The sequence below is a fragment of the Micromesistius poutassou genome (genome assembly GCF_964030765.1).
Source record: "Micromesistius poutassou genome assembly, chromosome: 10".
Taxonomy (NCBI): Eukaryota; Metazoa; Chordata; class Actinopteri; order Gadiformes; family Gadidae; genus Micromesistius; species Micromesistius poutassou.
Genome location: NC_140280.1, coordinates 1,953,708 through 1,970,737, shown reverse-complemented (window position 1 = coordinate 1,970,737; position 17,030 = coordinate 1,953,708). Strand labels below are relative to the sequence as shown.

At 54.9% G+C, this 17,030-nt stretch overlaps 1 protein-coding gene across 1 annotated transcript in view; it reads right to left on the bottom strand.

Annotated features, from left to right (window-relative positions):
* Positions 1 to 1,015: 1,015 nt before the first annotated feature.
* Positions 1,016 to 17,030, bottom strand: part of LOC311353826 (protocadherin-16-like) — a gene marked incomplete at its 5' end in the record, with an annotated part of 39,281 nt that continues 23,266 nt past the window's right edge. The window contains 15 exons of the mRNA XM_084473638.1: positions 1,016 to 3,229; positions 3,798 to 4,207; positions 5,267 to 5,438; positions 5,824 to 5,965; positions 6,870 to 7,156; positions 8,104 to 8,234; positions 8,997 to 9,148; positions 9,822 to 10,033; positions 10,549 to 10,662; positions 11,165 to 11,564; positions 12,234 to 12,440; positions 13,154 to 13,410; positions 13,827 to 14,036; positions 14,567 to 14,692; positions 16,007 to 16,246. Coding sequence (XP_084329764.1) covers positions 1,110 to 3,229; positions 3,798 to 4,207; positions 5,267 to 5,438; positions 5,824 to 5,965; positions 6,870 to 7,156; positions 8,104 to 8,234; positions 8,997 to 9,148; positions 9,822 to 10,033; positions 10,549 to 10,662; positions 11,165 to 11,564; positions 12,234 to 12,440; positions 13,154 to 13,410; positions 13,827 to 14,036; positions 14,567 to 14,692; positions 16,007 to 16,246 — 5,180 coding nt within the window. The 3' untranslated portion in view covers positions 1,016 to 1,109. The remainder of the gene's footprint in view (positions 3,230 to 3,797; positions 4,208 to 5,266; positions 5,439 to 5,823; positions 5,966 to 6,869; positions 7,157 to 8,103; positions 8,235 to 8,996; positions 9,149 to 9,821; positions 10,034 to 10,548; positions 10,663 to 11,164; positions 11,565 to 12,233; positions 12,441 to 13,153; positions 13,411 to 13,826; positions 14,037 to 14,566; positions 14,693 to 16,006; positions 16,247 to 17,030) is intronic.

Below are 17,030 nucleotides of genomic sequence, written 5' to 3'. Positions count from 1 at the left end.
AAGTCTATGGCAGGAGAAACCTACGTTATGTAGCTAGCATACTTACAAATATACATATATGCAAAATGAAACTGAAACTGGAACTATCCCCCCGTGGGCCAATGTCGTTTCAGGACGATAACACGAAAGAAATGGTAACGCAATAAAAAATATATATATAAAAAATAAAATAAACGTAACAAAGTGTCATCTGAAAACGAAAAAACATTCGTAAGAAGTTCTTCATGATTCTGTGATGTTTTGGCAGCTCAACATAACACATTCTTGTCTTTCGGAACACAGTCATGTGTTTTCAAAACACTTTTTTTGGGGGGGTGGGGGGGTTGGGGGGGGGCGTCTGGAATACTGGTGCACACGACGAATTTGCTTTGCCAGCATTTGGTAAAGCAAGCCGGCGTACAACGGAGAAGAACGTCTTCAGACCCATTGAGGAACGCAGAGGTCCTTAGCTCTCTGGCCAGCCAGCGAGGAGACGCGGAGGTTTTTACAAAAGTATCTACATACTGAGGCATCTCTGACTACAGGCGTGCTGCGGGGGCCGGCCCCCCCTGTGGGGGGGTGGGGGGGTGGGGAAGGGGGGGCGGGGGTAGGGGTTCAGCACTCAAACCCGTTTCAGTTCCTAGAGACCCGCGTCACTTGGGAGACCTTCTGAGGTCTGTCCTTTCCATTCAGGCAAATTACTTGGAGACAACAAGGCCAAATCGCTAGTGGGGGGGGGGGGGGGGGGGGGGGGGGGGCGAGGCGAGGGGGGGTGTCATCTCTGATGGACTCGAGGCCAGTTCTTATGATGTAACCATTCTTCCATGGAAACAAACTATTTGGAAAGGAGTCCGTTTGTTTCTTCAAGCAAAAAAAAAAAAGAAAAAAAAAAGGTGCTCCAGCATTCCAGAAGAAGAACGTCCTTCGTGAGTCGCTTCCCGAGGTGTCTCTCGCTTGCCCTCGTTTTTTATTAAACGTTATCTCGTCTGATTAAGGGCTTAAGGGGTTGAGCGGGGGGTGCTTTCAGAATCTCATTTTAACGCGGGTCGGATGACAGACCATCCGTTATTGTCCCGCGTCGTCGTTTTTTCTTTTTCCTCCACTCTCTTTCCCGGAAACCTCGGAGCTCCTCATATCCTCATCTCCCGGTCGGGGCTCTGCTCTATCGACGGCTCCCGGGTGCTGATCATGGACGCCGAGGGGCCCTGGTTGACCCCGAAGGGGGAGACGGCGGGCGAGCGGGCGGCCAGCGGCGAGAGGGACGGCGAGAAGCTGGGCGACATGGCCGCCGAGGAGATGGAGCCCTCGTGGCTGATGGGCGACCGGCGCAGCGAGGCCAGGTGCGGGAACGTCCGCCCGATCACGGGCACCTTGGGCGGCACCGACATGGCCCCCGGGTGGGCCACCGACGTGATGAGCGGCGGCGGGTCGATGCGCGGCTTGGGGTCCACCTTGGGCTTGGGCTGGAAGGGCTGCCGCGGGTTCTGGCTCTGCTGCGCCGTCTCGTCCTTCAGCCGGGCGATCTCCGTGAAGACGTTGGCCAGCGGCTGGAACTGCGGGCACCAGTTGAGCAGGTAGTCCCAGTTGTAGCTGCCGCGCAGCTCCTCGTCGCTGGCCACGATGGCGGTGAGCGAGCCGCCCACCGAGGGCTTGCCGTCCTCGGGGAAGCCGTAGTCCTTGGGCAGGGAGATGTTGAGGCCCCCCCGCCCGCCGGCGCCCAGGTACCCGCCGCCCTCGTCGCGGTACACGGGCAGCTGGCCGGAGAGCAGCGTGCCGCTGAGGCTGCCGCCAAGCTTCTTGCCCTTGAACCAGGCGCTGCCCTCCAGGGCCGCCGGCTCGCACGAGATGTCCGACAGCTGGTCGGCGTCCTGCTGGATGCCCGAGTCGGGGCCCCGGGCCGAGATGTGCTCCTGCATGGACGAGGTGATGGAGGCCACGCGGGGGTACTCGTTGATCATCCGGATCTCGTCGTCCTCCGCCGCCTCGGCCGAGCCCCGCCCGCTGGAGTGCGAGGGGTCCAGGGAGCCGCCCCGGGTGTAGGAACCCCCGCCGCCCGCGCCGCCCTGGTCGCTGGCGTAGCCCGGCAGCGTCTGGTGGTAGATCCTCTCCCCGCCGCCGCCGCCGCCGCCGCCAGCGCCCGACTTGGAGTCGTCCATCTTCTGGAGGGCCGTCCCCGCCGCGGCGCCGCCGGCGGCCTGGCCCTCCGTGTTCTGGCCCGTCTTCTTCCGGCGCGACTTGACCAGGAACACCGCCACCGCCATGACCACCAGCAGGATGATGACGGCCAGCGACACGGCGATGATGCTGATCAGCAGGACGTTGACGTCCGACGCCAGGCCGAAGCCGGTGTTGGACACGTCCACCGCCACCCGGGCGCTGGCGCTGCGCGACGTCTCCAGCGGGCTGTGCGCCGCCACTTCCAGGGACATGATGCGGGGGGACTCGCGCTTGCCCCGCCCGCCGCCCGACGACGACGACGACGACCCCCCGCCGCCGCCGCCGCCGCCGCCCCGCCCCGAGCCGTCCATCTTCAGGGAGATCACCCCCGTGGTCCTGTTGACCTCGAAGTACGGCGAGTCGGCGGACAGGGAGTAGAGCACGATGCCGTCCACGCCGCCGTCCTCGTCGTCGGCGTGCACGCGGCCGATGCTCTGGCCCTTCTTGGCGCCCTCTGGCACCTCGAAGGCCAGGTCGGCCGCGGCGAACAGCGGGTCGTACTCGTCCTCCCCCGTCACGAACACCTGCACCGTCACCGTGGCCGAGTGGTTGCCGGCGTCCACCGCCGCCGCCACGAAGTTGAAGGAGTTGACCTTCTCGAAGTCGAAGGACGCCCTGGCCCTGACCTCGCCCGTGTCGGCGTCCACCGCGAAGCTGTCCCTGCCGGCGCCCGGCCGCTGGACGATGTGGTACCTGAGCAGCCCGAAGGCGCCCGTGTCGCGGTCGATGGCGTGGAGCACGGTCACGGCCGAGTCGGCGGGCTGGTTCTCTCGGATGCTGGCGGTCAGGACCTCCACGGGGAAGAAGGGGCGGTTGTCGTTGACGTCCTTCACCTCCACCGTCACCGGAGCGAGGGCGAAGTGGCCCTGGCCGTCGGACGCCTGGACCACCACCACGTGCGTGGCCTTGTGCTCGCGGTCCAGCGCGCGCTTCAGCCGCAGCGCGCCGGTCCACTGGTCGACGGCGAACAGCTCCATGTCGTCCCCCGAGCTGATGGTGTACTGGACCTCGGCGTTGGGGGCGGAGTCTTGATCTGGCAGAGGGGAACGGAAAACCAAAGAAGAACGCCATTGGTTCACGCCCGCAAAACACACGATGAGCAACAGTAACCAGACAGACGGACTGTGAGACTACGAGAAGATGTCGAATCAGGGCCGCTCGACTATGGAAAAAAAATAATAATCAAGATTATTTTTATGGTCAATATTGGAATCATGATTATTCAAACGATTATTTTTGAGTTTTCAAAACATGCTGCATTTATTCAGCACTTCTTCTCTCCAAAAAAAACACTTTGTGACTGAGAACTTTCCCCTTAAAAAAATACACAAAATGTTCAAATAGAAAATAATGTACAAATATGTATCCAGCTGTTCAGCAGCAATTCCTATAAAAAAAAAAAATTAAAAAAACTTAACTTCAACTCGATGACATTAGTTTGGCGAACGTTTGACCGGAAAAAAACAACAAAAAACCATTTTAAAACCAAATTAAAATGTGATTAATTGCACAGACGTCAGCGACAGAGTGGGTGCAGCGGACGCCCCACCCCCCCCACCCTCCCCCCCCCTCCCCCACACACCCCCCCCCCTCCGACTCACCTGTGGCGGTGAAGCGGAGGATCTCCGTGCCGCCGGCGGCGCCCTCGCTGAGCGACACGCTGTACTCCGCCCGGCTGAACACGGGCGGGTTGTCGTTGACGTCGCCCACGGCGACCACCACGGCCACGCTGGAGCTGCGCTGGGGCGCGCCGCGGTCCGACACCACCACGGTGAGGTTGTAGAGGGGCGTGGTCTCAAAGTCCAGCGCCTCGGCCAGCAGCAGCGTGCCCACCGTCTGGAAGCCCCGCCCCTCCAGGAAGCGCACGCTGCTCTCGATCTGGAAGGCGATGCCCTCGTTGCCGTTGGCGATGGCGAAGTCGAAGCCGCAGTTCTCCCGGGCGAGGTCGCCGTCGAAGGCCTCCAGGGTGAGGATGGTCGCCCCGGCGATGGTGTCCTCTGCCACCGTGGCCCTGCGGACAGACGGACGGACGGACGGGGAGCGGTCAGACGGGGAGCGGACAGACGGACAGACGGGGAGCGGTCAGCGGCGTCGTCGTCATGTTGTTGTTGTTGACGTTGTTGCATCTTTGTTTACATTTACATTACATTTGTTTACATTTCTGGAACTGAGTTCACTTTATTATTTACAATTTACACTTTATACTTTTTGTAATTTATATTTTATACTGTTTATACCGTCTATTTTGTTTGCCCTATTTGTTGTTATTTGTTGTTGTTTGTTCTGTTTGTCTTGTCCTCGCCTTACTTTAGCATTTCGCATTTCGTTCAGCGTTTTCCCTTAGCGTCTACTTCTGTTTGTATCAGTACTTTGTATTCTTATTGTATTGTATGTTATTAATTATTATCCTGTGTTTGTCTACTGCTGCTGGTGCTGTTGCAACAAACTAATCTCTCTCCTACGGGGGGATTAATAAAGTTGTATGGTGTGGTACCAGTAACCTGAGGGCTGAGGGGACCCACCGTCCAGCCGTGAATGAACATGAAGTCATGGAGTGAAGCAACAGCAGCGCACTGAAAGACTCCTTTGTCCCCCGTGCCATTAAACCGTACAACACCTCACCCAGAGGTAGACGGCGGGGAAGGGGGACCGAGGTCGGAGAGGAGCACCAGGCCTTACCCCCCCACCCCCCCAACTACACAATAAAACACTTTATCAAACACAACAAACAGCTGTTTGATACTGTTTTCTTGCACTGTTTTTTTGCACTGTTTAGCAACTCCCGCATGTAAATATTAGCTTGCATACTAGTTCTACTTCTTGTATATTGTTTCCCTGCATATCTATTTTTTATCATTTTCAATTCAGCATTTTCCATTTTGTACTGTTTTGCACATTTATACTTATTCTGTTTCGTAACACGGCGTTTGCTGCTGCTGGAAGTGCAATTTCCCCGAGGGAACCTTCCGGAGAGAAGGTTAATTAATAAAAGTCCCTCTCTGTCTATCCATCCGTCTCTCTAACGAGGTTTCCCCCCCGACTCTTAAGACGGCCGCCGGTGGGAGCTCACCTGTAGTCGGACTGGTGGAACACGGGCGCGTTGTCGTTGACGTCGGCGATCTGCACCTGGACGGTGGTGAGGGAGGAGAGGGCGGGCTCCCCGCCGTCACGCGCCTCGATCACGATGTTCACCGAGGGCCGCTCGGGGTCGAACTCCGCCCGCTGGCTGATGGACAGGGTGCCTGGACGGGGGGGGGGGGGGGGGCGAACACACAGCGGTGAGCAGAGGAGGGACGTCCACGCGGGACACAGAGCAACACACCGCCCTACGGACGGCCGGAGCGGACCCGCGCGGCACACGGTGTGCCCACGCAACGCATGTTGTGTGTGTGTGTTTTAAAACAGAGGGGCCGGTGTCAATGTACATGTACATTATACGTTTACATTTAGGGCGTTTAGCGGACGCTTTTATCCAAAGCGACTTACAACACAGCTTTCGTCTGTTAGACGAAAGTGAAACTATATATCGCTATCTGGTACAGTAAGGATGTTCATGTTCACAGTTGCCAGGTTAACCCACCATTCCCCGTCTGAAACAAAGAGAGCCCCCCCCCCCCCCCCGCGTACCGTTGTGGGGGTCGATGTGGAAGCCCTCCTGGGTGGATGACATCAGCCGGTACGTGACCTTTCCATTCTCTCCCGAGTCCCGGTCGGTGGCCGTCACCGTGACAACAGGACTTCCTGCTGGTGTGTGTTCAGGAAGGGTCACCTGCGGGAACAAAACACGGGACTCACTCGAGGCGTCGGAGGGAAACAGACACACACACGACGACAATGGAGGCTTGTTGTTCATAAAACAACAGACCAGTCCAGAGAGCGAGAGGGAGTATAAAATGTTGTTTTCCTGCTCTTCATAGCATTCCTGGACATGCTCGTAAACACTCTGTTGTTTGTGTTTGCAGGCCTTCCAGACGCAGGACTAGATAGTTAAACTTTTATCACCCGTGTGTGTGTGTGTGTGTGTGTGTGTGTGTGTGTGTGTGTGTTCAAAACACCGCCGTGGGAGTGTGCGTGTGCGTGCGTGCGTGCGTGTGAGTGAGTGCAAACGCGTTGCGTCTCGTATGTGTTTATGTAGGTGGAGGAAGGTCTGCCGCAGTGGATGTCTATGATGGACTGCGCATGCATTTATTAATACGTTCCTTGGAACTCTGAAGGCATGTGAGGAACGTCCCACGTGTTACACGGAGAGAGGATCCCTTTTATGGGGATTTTAACACAATGCAGGAGCTGCTGAATTACAACAAGGCAGCTCGACCCTGGCACAAACAATGTGTTTTGATGAATACCAGACAGTATTATCCACATAAAATAAATATACAGTATATATATATATATATATATATATATATATATATTTGGGGAAGATTATGGCGATTCCTCAGCTATTTAAGGGTCGTTAATTATATATGCAATTATCATATATACAAATCAATTATAGACAACACATTTGAATATATAACTAAATAAAACATTAACATAAATAAAAAAATAAATAAAAAACACTAATAAAACATGTCAGACAAAGCGAAACCCCAATCGTGGCTCCGGTCTGCGGGGGCCCCCCACCCCCGGGAGGGGGGGTGTAGAGGGGACTTGTTAACCCTGACCCCCACCTGGTAGAGGTCCTGGGTGAAGGCGGGGGCGTTGTCGTTGACGTCCTCCACCAGGATGGTGACGTTGGCCTCGGCGTGGTGCCGGCTGTCGGTGGCGCGCACCGTCACCGTGTACCACGTCTTCTCCTCGAAGTCCAGCGGCGCCGTCAGCGAGACGCCGCCGCCGTAGCGGTGGACGCTGAAGCGGCCCGCCGCCGCCGGCTCCAGGCTCAGCGAGTAGGACAGCTCGGGGCCGGAGTCCACGTCGTTGCCCGTCACCAGGGTGACCTCCGTGCCGATCAGGGTGTCTGGGGGGGGGGGGGAGGGGGGAGGGGGGGTGGTGGGGGGGGTGGAGGGAGTCGTTATGAGGGGCGGGCTTGTAGGAAGGGTTCTACAGTTCATAAGCCGTTTCTCAATACCAAGTACGCGGACTACGTACTCGCGGACTTGGAAGTACGTACTTGGCAAGTCCGGACTTTCAAGTACAGACTTCCGAGAACGCGAGTACGCACTCTGCAGTTGGAACAGCAGCGGACTCGATGATGCATTCTGGGATATTTAACGGTCCCAAGTCCACAGGAGTCACCTCCGATGCGTCCTCGGTAAAACGGCCTCATCGAGAACGCATCGAGAACACTTCCGGGTTTTAAGACAGTACTCGCGTACTCGCGTACTTGGAATTGGAACAGTGCTTGGGCTACCACTGATGACGTTCATCGAGAACGCAAGTACACGAGAACACACGAGAACGCAAATTGAGAAACGGCTATTCATTCGCCTCCCCTCCCCTCCCCCCGGCGGTGTACATTTTGCACACCTGATTTGGATGAGCCTAATCGCCTCGTTTTAACGAGTTGACTCAGGTGTGCGTGCGCTGTGTGTGTGTGGGCGGGAAAACGGCTAGAAATGCAATGACGTTGGCCTTGTTGCCGTACTTTTAATAGTTTTGAAAAGTACAAAATGAAGTAAGTTAGGTTTTGTAAGTTCTTAAAAAAAAAAAATGGTGCATTTCAAAGTTTGACTCTTACTTCCAGGGTTCAACAAAAGAAAGGAAAATCAAGCAGCATTGAGTAAAAGTCCTTCCTAGTGCTTTGACAGCTTAGTAGCCGGGAGAATAAATGAGGGGAACTCAGGAAGCTAAGTATCGGGGATGACGAAACAACATTGGTAGGACTTTTCTCACTTCTGCTGGCCGGAACCAGCGGTCCAATCACACGGTGCGGCTCTGTTGTGTGTCAGGGCTGCGCGTACTCACTCTCGGGAATGCGGATCTCCGAGGGCAGCGGAATGGTGGGGCTGTTGTCGTTCTGATCCACGATGATCACCGTCAGGGTGGCCGAGCCAGCCAATCGGGGACTGCCTCTGTCGGTCGCCGTGATAACCAGCCTGGAGAAAGAACAGCGTTTCGTTTTTTTTCATGTTTTGACGTAGGAAGAGCAAACAGGAGAGCAGAGATAAAGGTTGAGAACTGATCGGAAGTAATTGTGTGTGTCGTCATCTTTCTGGAGCGCGCTGTGAGTTTTGATTCATCCGTGAAGTCTTTTTGGATTCACGTCATGATTTATAGCCTCTATCAAATACACACTGATACAATGCAGAAAGAACAACACACAGAACAGAATGAAAGATTTATAGTGTTTCAAATCAAAGGCTTGGCTAAACTGAGCCGTCTGGCATCCACTTATCAATGAAGCCTTTATTTTCTGCATGCGTGCACACACACACACACACGCAGGCACGCACACACACACACACACACACACACACACACACACACACACACACACACACACACACACACACACACACACACACACACACACACACACACACACGCACGCAGGCACGCACACACACACACACACACACACACACACACACACACACACACACACACACACACACACACACACACACACACACACACACAATCAAACTCCTATCAAAACGAAAAATAGCTTCGGGAAACATATTCCTGCGTCACTGTCTCTCTACTACTATGTTCGTTGGCACGTAAACAAAATGCCTCCCCGATGCCATCATTAAACCCTTCAAACCAATAGGAGGACAGAACAGAAGCGATAACAACGAGCCCACGGCCTCGGAAGGTACCACCGGGGCCCCGGCGCCGGGGGGGTGCGTTCTCACTTGGTCTGTGTCCAGATCTCACGGTCCATGATGGCGGCGGTGGAGATGCTCCCGCTCACTGGGTCGATCTTGAACAGGCCGCTCATGCTCGACGACTGGATGGAGTAGGTCACCTGACCGTTCTGACCCTGGTCCATGTCCTCCGCCATCACCTGCAGAGGGGGAGGGGGAGGGGGAGAGGGAGGGAGGGAGGGAGATTAGGTATGAGGAGGGATTGTACAGAAAAAGCATAGGAGACGAAAGGAAAGGGAGAGAGAGAGAGAGAGGAAAGGAGACGGGATGAGAAAAATGCAGGGGAGGGGAGGAGTGAAATGAAAGGAGAGTATGGGATAGGGTAAGGAGATAAGGTAAGGGAGGGAGGCGAGGGAGGAGAGGGAGGGCAAAGAGGGGGGGGGGGTCGAGTTGTTTTTGGTTGTCGAGCTATCGCTGTAGGGAAGAGTTTGATCTGAAAGTCTCTATCAGAGCGAGCAGAGCTGTAATGTAGTCTCTCAAATAAAACTTTTAGACTCGTATCTAAAGTGGGAAGGCGGACGATCTCAAATCGGGGTGAATCGGACGTTTCACTTTTTTAAATCACACTTCGTGTTTTGCTTTCAACCAATCACGTTGGCTCAGAACTCGTTGGTTCATCTGCCCCCAGATGTTCTGCTGTAACATAGTAGGACTTCTGGATGAAGTACTCTGAAGAATGAGCCCCTATTTGTCCTTCCTGGTGGGGTGGTGTGTGGTGGGTGGGGGGGGAGGGTGTAGAAGCAGAAGGAGCTCCTATTCGTCCTCTCTCGGGGCGGAGGGCGGGGGGGCGACGGACTGAGCAAAAGGAGGCACCTGAATGATGGGCGTCTCGTATCCCTGGGCCTCCCGCATGTAGGCCACGTAGTTCTGCAGCTGGAAGCGGGGCAGGTTGTCGTTGATGTCCTGCAGGATCAGGTTGACGGCCATGAAGGTGGTGGAGGAGACGGTCTCCGCCTTCACCACCAGACGCAGCCGCGGCCTGTCCTCAAAGTCCAGCCCCAGCGGGCTCTGCACCAGGATCTCCCCTGGGGACAGCATCACCATCACCATCACCATCATCATCATCATCATCATCGTCAGTCAGCAGATCAATCGACAGACTCGTACAGGTGACTCTTACGCAAAACGTAGCCTTATAGCATGGCTCTAGATAGCCACCAAAACCCACCTCTTCAGACTCGCCTTCCCCAGCCAAACCCCCCCCACCCCTATGTTATTTACTATAATTATTTACTAAAGTTGACTGATTGTTTTTACCCTACTGATGTAAGGCATCTGTGGGGACTTTGCAAAGTGCTGCATAAGCCAGATGTGCTGTTGACATTATTATAGGCAGATGCACTTCTTGTTTGGTGACTATAGACTACATAATATATAACTTTAGTCCCACTGGACACACGCTGGAAGGCAGCCAGTGGAGCTCAGTCAGGCCAGAGGCGTCATCCCCCCGCCTGCCAGTAGTAGCAGGGGTAGCCCCGGCCAGCCAGCCTCTCTCTCCTAGCGAGCTGTCTCCCGGTTCCTCCAGGGCTCGTCCACTGACCTGTGGACGAGCTGATGCTGAACACGTGTCTCCGGTTGCCGCTGAAGAGGCTGTAGCTGATCCCCTGCTGGGAGCCGTCGGGGAACTGGGCCTGGGGCCGGGCCACCGCCGTGCCTGGGGCCGCGGAGGACATCACGCTCATCGTCATCATCGCCGTCGTCATCATCATCATCATCCTCATCCTCATCATCATCCTCATTCTCATCATCATCATCCTCATCATCATCCTCATCCTCATCCTCACCATCACCATCACCATAATCATCATCCTCATCCTCCTACTCCTCCTCCTCCTCATCATCCTCATCATACTACTCATCATCATCATCATCCTCATCATACTACTCATCATCATCATCCTTCCTCATCATCATCCTCATCATCATCATCCTCATCATCCTCATCATCATCATCATCGATACGCTCGTTAAAACATCAGGTATGAATGGATGTTGAAGGGAATGCACCCTAACAACCCCTCCCTTCCTCTTATTGTCCTTATTAGTTTTTTTTGTCATTTATAGTATTTTATTATTTTAGTTTCCTTCCACTTTTATTTTATTTTTATTTGTGCGTGTGATCTAATGTGGTCAGACACGGGGTGCGGACGACGGACCTTGCACGGCGTTCTCCTGCAGGCTGACGTCCCGGGCGTTCCTGGAGAAGCGGATGCCGCTGTACTCCAGCTCGCGGACGTAGATGACCACCACGCCCTGCGTGGACTGCGCCGGGTTGCCCTGGTCCATGGCCTCCACGATGAGGGTGGTCTGCGCCCGGCCCGCCGGCCCGCCCAGGGGCTCCGTGGCCTGGATCTCCCCGGTCAGGGAGTTGATGCTGAAGCCCCGCACCGGCATGGCGAAGCGGTAGAACACGGAGCCGTTGGCCCCGAAGTCCCGGTCCTCGGCCTTCATGGTGGCCAGCACGCGCTGGGCGCGGGCCGACGACACCTCCACCACCAGGGGGTCCAGCAGGAAGAAGGGCGCGTTGTCGTTGACGTCCAGCACGGTGACGGTCACCTGGTGTCAGGGTGGAGAGAGAGAGGACGGGAGAGAGAGAGAGAGAGAGCAGGGGGATGAGAGAGGACTCCGCGAGCACTTGTTTAACACCACTGCCGTGCGGCTAATGGGGTCAGAGCACAGCACGCTCCCGAGTTTACTGTCAGCCAGCAATCTTCCCTTGGCAGGCGAACGGATGCAAAGATTGATTCCCTCCTTTTCCCCCAGCGTTAAGTTATTAACGGTATATTAAATCACAGCTTGAACATCGAAGTCCCAAAACGAAAAAAGAAGAGTTGAAATTAATATCCTTGGGAATTTGATGGCATTACTCACGGAACTATTACTTAACGCGGCTGAACTTTTTCCCGACTTTGTGTCTGCAGCTACGGGGTCTGGCCCGTGAGCGTGCGTGTGTGTGTGTGTAGCTGAGCCAGGGTTCTGCGTAGCTGAGCTAGCCGTCTAGCCGCGGGGGCGTGGGCGTACCTGAGCTAGGGGTCTAGCTGTTGGCGTGTGTGTGTAGCTGAGCTACCGCTCTGGCCACAGGGGTGTGTGCAGCAGCTGAGCTAGTTGTCTGGCCGCGAGCGTGTGTGTGTGTAGCTGAGCAAGGGGTCCAGCCACGAGCGTGTGTGTAACTAAGCCGGGCGTCCAGTCGCGAGCGGGGGGGCGGGGCGGGGGGGGGGGGTGTACCTGAGCCGAGCTGTTCCTGGGGGCGGCGGGCGAGAGGTCGACGGCGATCACCAGGAAGGTGTAGGACGGGCGCTTCTCCCGGTCCAGCGGGGCGGAGGTGGTGAGGAGGCCCGAGTGCTCTTCCACAGCGAAGGCGCCGTGCGCGTCGGGGCTCAGGAAGTAGAGCAGCCGGCCGTTCAGGGCGTCGTCGGCGTCCGTGGCCGTCACCTGGGCAACGGGGGAGGAGGAGGAGAGAGGCTTTTTGAGGAAGGGTTTCTTACGGACTTGTCAACCAAACGCAAAGGTGACTTTACTTTACCAGAGTAAACAAAGTCAATGACTTTACTTTTCCCAAGTAAAGTAAACACCGTGATTTCAGTTGATTGTCGAGGAAGGGAAGTCTAGACTCGGTTTAGGCGGTTAGGTGGTGATCAAACGCTGGCTATAAGGAGCTTTGGAGAAAAAGCATCTGCTCAATCACTCAATAGCAAATAACAGTGAAAAGGGGACGTTTGAAGGGAGGGATTTTCTAGGATTTGTTTCATTTCGGTGAATCGAAATGTGCCAAACAATTGTGGGCTGGGAAGTTCTGTTGGGAGGTTTAAATCACACAGAAGTTAAGTCCTAATCCAACGGCTATCAGTACGGACGGCGTATCCACTCCCTTCAGCCACACATCTTACGTCTACATTGAGGGGATATTGCTGACGCTTTTCTCCAAAGCGTCATTCACGCACACATTCACACACCCGACGGTGGAGTCGACCACGCAGGGCGACAGCCCAGGCTCGTCAGGGGCGGTCAGGGTGAGGGCATCTCTCGCCCAGGGACGCCTCGACACTCGACTCGTTAGGAGGAGCCGGGGATCGAACCAGCGACCTTCTGGTCACCAAGTCAGCCCGCGCCCGTTTCTCTGCGTACTACGTATGTGTCGCCGTTACCTGCAGGACCACGGCCCCCTGGGCGGCATCCTCCGACACGTCCACCGAGTAGCTGCTGCTGCCGAACACGGGGCTGTTGTCGTTGAGGTCCATCACGTTCACCTCCACCGTCACCGTGGTGCTGAGGGCCGGGCTGCCCGTGTCCACGGCGACCACCTCCAGGGAGTACCGCTGCCGGGCCTCCCGGTCCAGGGGCTGCGAGGTGGACAGGGCCCCGGAGCCGGCGTGGATCTTGAACATGCCCTCAGGGTCCCCGGCTGGTGGGGGGGGGGGGGGGGAGGAGGAGGAGGAGGAGGAGGAGGAGGAGGAGGAGGAGGAGAAGAAGAAGAAGAAGAAGAAGAAGAAGAAGAAGAAGAAGAAGAAGAAGAAGAAGAAGAAGAAGAAGAAGAAGAAGAAGGAGAGAGAGAGAGAGAGAGAGAGAGAGAAGCCAGGTTAATACCGCATAACGATGAATGAATGGTCAAATGCATAGCTTTATACACTCCTTTCCTAATATTTGGCAGATATTATAAAAAATGCGGTGATGACCTATTGGTTCTTGATCTCTCTCTGTCACTCACTCAACAAACACTCATCTTTCTCTCTCTCTCTCAATATCTCAACCACTCACACACACACACACACACACAGACACACACACACACACACACGGGGAGGGGGCAGTGTCCCGTACCCCTGATGCGGTACAGCAGGGTCCCGCTGGGGCCTGAGTCCGGGTCGGTGGCCTTGAGGTGGCAGAGCTCCACAGGCTCCTGGTTCTCCGGCACCTCCAGGCTGTACCAGGGCTTCGCGAACACGGGCGCGTTGTCGTTCTCATCCGTCACCTCCACCCGCACCACCGCCTTGGTAAAATGAGCGGGAACACCACCGTCCCTGGCGTAGACTGGCAGGGGACGGGGGCAAATTGCTTAATTGACTCAATTAACTCACTTAACCTAATTGATAGACGACGAGGGTGCGAAATGCCTTTGAATGTCGCGTTTCAATTCTTAGCAATACTGGGTAAAAACATGAGCATTCGAGAAAAAGAACTGAAAACACACATCAGGTCATGATTCCTATAGTTGTGAAAGATATGAGGTCATCCACATATCTTTTGTTATTTATGTATGAGTACCGTTTGCATTTTTTTTTACTGCATGTTTCAGAGATCTTTAGCATATGGGTTGAAGTAGGAATCAGGTTTTTCTCTTGTTGAAAGAGGGGAAGGTAAAAGGAAAAAAAAAAATCCATAATGTTAAATAAATGTATTCCAAAGAAAACCTTGGGTGAGGTCATTATTATTCTATGTTATCCAATGGGATTGTTCCTTCCCACTTCCCACCAGGTTTTTCTGCAGACCCATTCCCCCCCCACGGCGTACATTACAGCTAATGTTGACGTTTTCCTCGCCGCGACGCACACAGCTAGTACCTGTTAGCGTGTAGCGGTCCTGCACCTCTCTGTCCAGCTCCCGGGTGGTGGTGATGACGCCCGTGACCGGGTTTATCACGAAGCCTTCCTCGGTCACGCCCCCGTAGGTCACATGACCGTTGGACCCTGGGTGGGGGATGGGGGGGTGGGGGGGGGGGGACACAGAGGAGAGGGGCACGAGAAGGAAAGGGAAAGCCGTTAAGAGTCTGCGTAAAACGCTTAACGCAATCATCTCTGGGGAAAAACACTGGGAACTGAAATGCATGTTTTTGATGGGTTTGAATTTGTGCCGGGTGATGTCACCTGGCACTAATTCCATTCAATCAGTACCATAACAATCTGTGTTTGATGCTGGTGTTTGGTTACGTTTACAAAAAGAGTCCACAATCTTCCCCCCTTTTTAATCTTCCAATTTATTTGCAAAGATGGCTCCATTGTGCGATCTTGGTAAGGAGCTGAGGAAACGTAAATGAGATAAAACGCTCCAGATGTGGGGAAAGGAGTAATAACAAAAACACGCACACAAAAGAAACACAGATCTTGTTCTGCTTTGCCAGTGTAACCACACACATTTCATTAGCGGTTTCGGTTTGTTTTAAAGTGATAGAGACCCCAGCTCAACGGCTGAGTCGGGGTCTGTTAGAACGTGTTTGTCAAGTGTCCGAGTTTTCCATTCATCCGAGTTCGTTCGTGGGCAGGCTCTGTGTGAGACCCAGCTGTGTGCCGTACATAGTTCCAGCGTTGAATCACTTGATCAACCCGTTATAATTGGATCCTCAGCAGGACGACCACAGTTGGAAATACCTCCACATCGCCATAATTGATTCATAGTGGCCAACAAACGCACAAAGCGCTCAAAAAGCTTGTTTGTCTGCGCCGGGCCCAGATTCCGTCTGTGATGTTCTCCCTAATCCTGTTTCGGTGCCTGATAATGAGTGGAAAATCTTAACAAGGTGTTACGGCTTAGTTGTGCATAAAATCGAATCGCCAAAATAAACAAGCATGAATTAAATGACGGCGGTTTGTCGTGTCGAGCGGCGAGTCGGTTCTCACAGTAAACGGTGAACGGACTGCATGTCTCCAGCGCTTTTCTAACCAGTGGGCCAATCAAAAGCACTTTACAATATAAAGCCAAACATTCACCCATTCATGCATACACACATTCACACACCGACGGCGGAGTCGGCCACGCAGGGCGACAGCCGGCGCGTCAAGGGAGCAGTCGGGGTTAGAGGGCGTCTCGCTCAGGGGACAACCTCCACACTCCGCTCAGGAGGAGGAGGAGGAGGAGGCCGGGGATCGAACCGGGGACCTTCCGGTTACCAGCCGACCTGAGCTCTACCTCCTGAGCCACACACACGCCGACCCTACCACTGGTGGTACACAGCGGGGTCAGCATATTAGCGCATATTTCACACATTTCTCGTGCATTTCTCTCACCTTGGTCGCGGTCGGAGGCGCTGACCGTCAGCACGGTGGTGCCCGGCCCGCGGTTCTCCGTCACCTGACTCTCAAACTCCGCCCACTGGAAGACGGGCGCCTCGTCGTTGACGTCGATGACCTGCACGCAGAGCACCTGCTGGGCGGAGAGCGGCGGGGCGCCGTGGTCCTCGGCCACCACCGTCAGGTTGAACACCTCCTGCTCCTCCCGGTCCAGGGCCTTGAGGATGGAGAGGGAGCCTGGGGGGGGAGGAGGGGGGGGAGAGGAGGGAGGAGAGAGGGGGAGGGGGGGAGGGGAGACAGGAAGAGGTGAGTGGGGAGAGGAGGACTTTCTCTCACACAAAATCTCATGGCTCTGTTTTGGAATCCCCTTTAGGAAGGCGTGTGTGTGTGTGTGTGTGTGTGTGTGTGTGTGTGTGTGTGTCTGTACGCATCAAGTGTGTGCGTGTATTTGTGTGTGCGTGTGTCTGTGTGAGCGTTTGAGTGTGCATGTGTGTGTGTGAGTCAGTCTGTGAGTGTATTTGTGCTTGTGTTTGTGTGTGTGTGCGAGTGCGCGTGCGTGCGTGCGTGCGTGCGTGCGTGCGTGTACATAGTCCAGTGACCATGCTGTGCAGATTAGTGTCTCCCTGTGTATACATCGCCGCGGTTCTGCCCTCTGCCGTAGCCGAGCTGAGAGGTGGTTATTCGTACGCCCCGAGGTCCAAACACAAACACACCTCACGTTTACAGCGCGGCTTTACGGCCGTTTCCGCAATAACACGGCACCAGCGCCGCGCTAATTCTCCGCTTGTTGGTCGGAGATTAGCCTCTGACCCCGTCCCACGGCGCGTTCCTGTACTTATGCTTTAAATACAGTCTGTGGTTCCACACGTTATGGGGTTCACGTGGGGAACACGTGTTCCGTTGTGTATCTATCACGCTCCATTACAAAGTGCAACTCCGCATTTCACAATTCGATTAACCTCTACTAAAGTGTAATTGGAAATCCCTCCCCCCTCTCCCCCCCCACCTCCCCTCCCCCTCC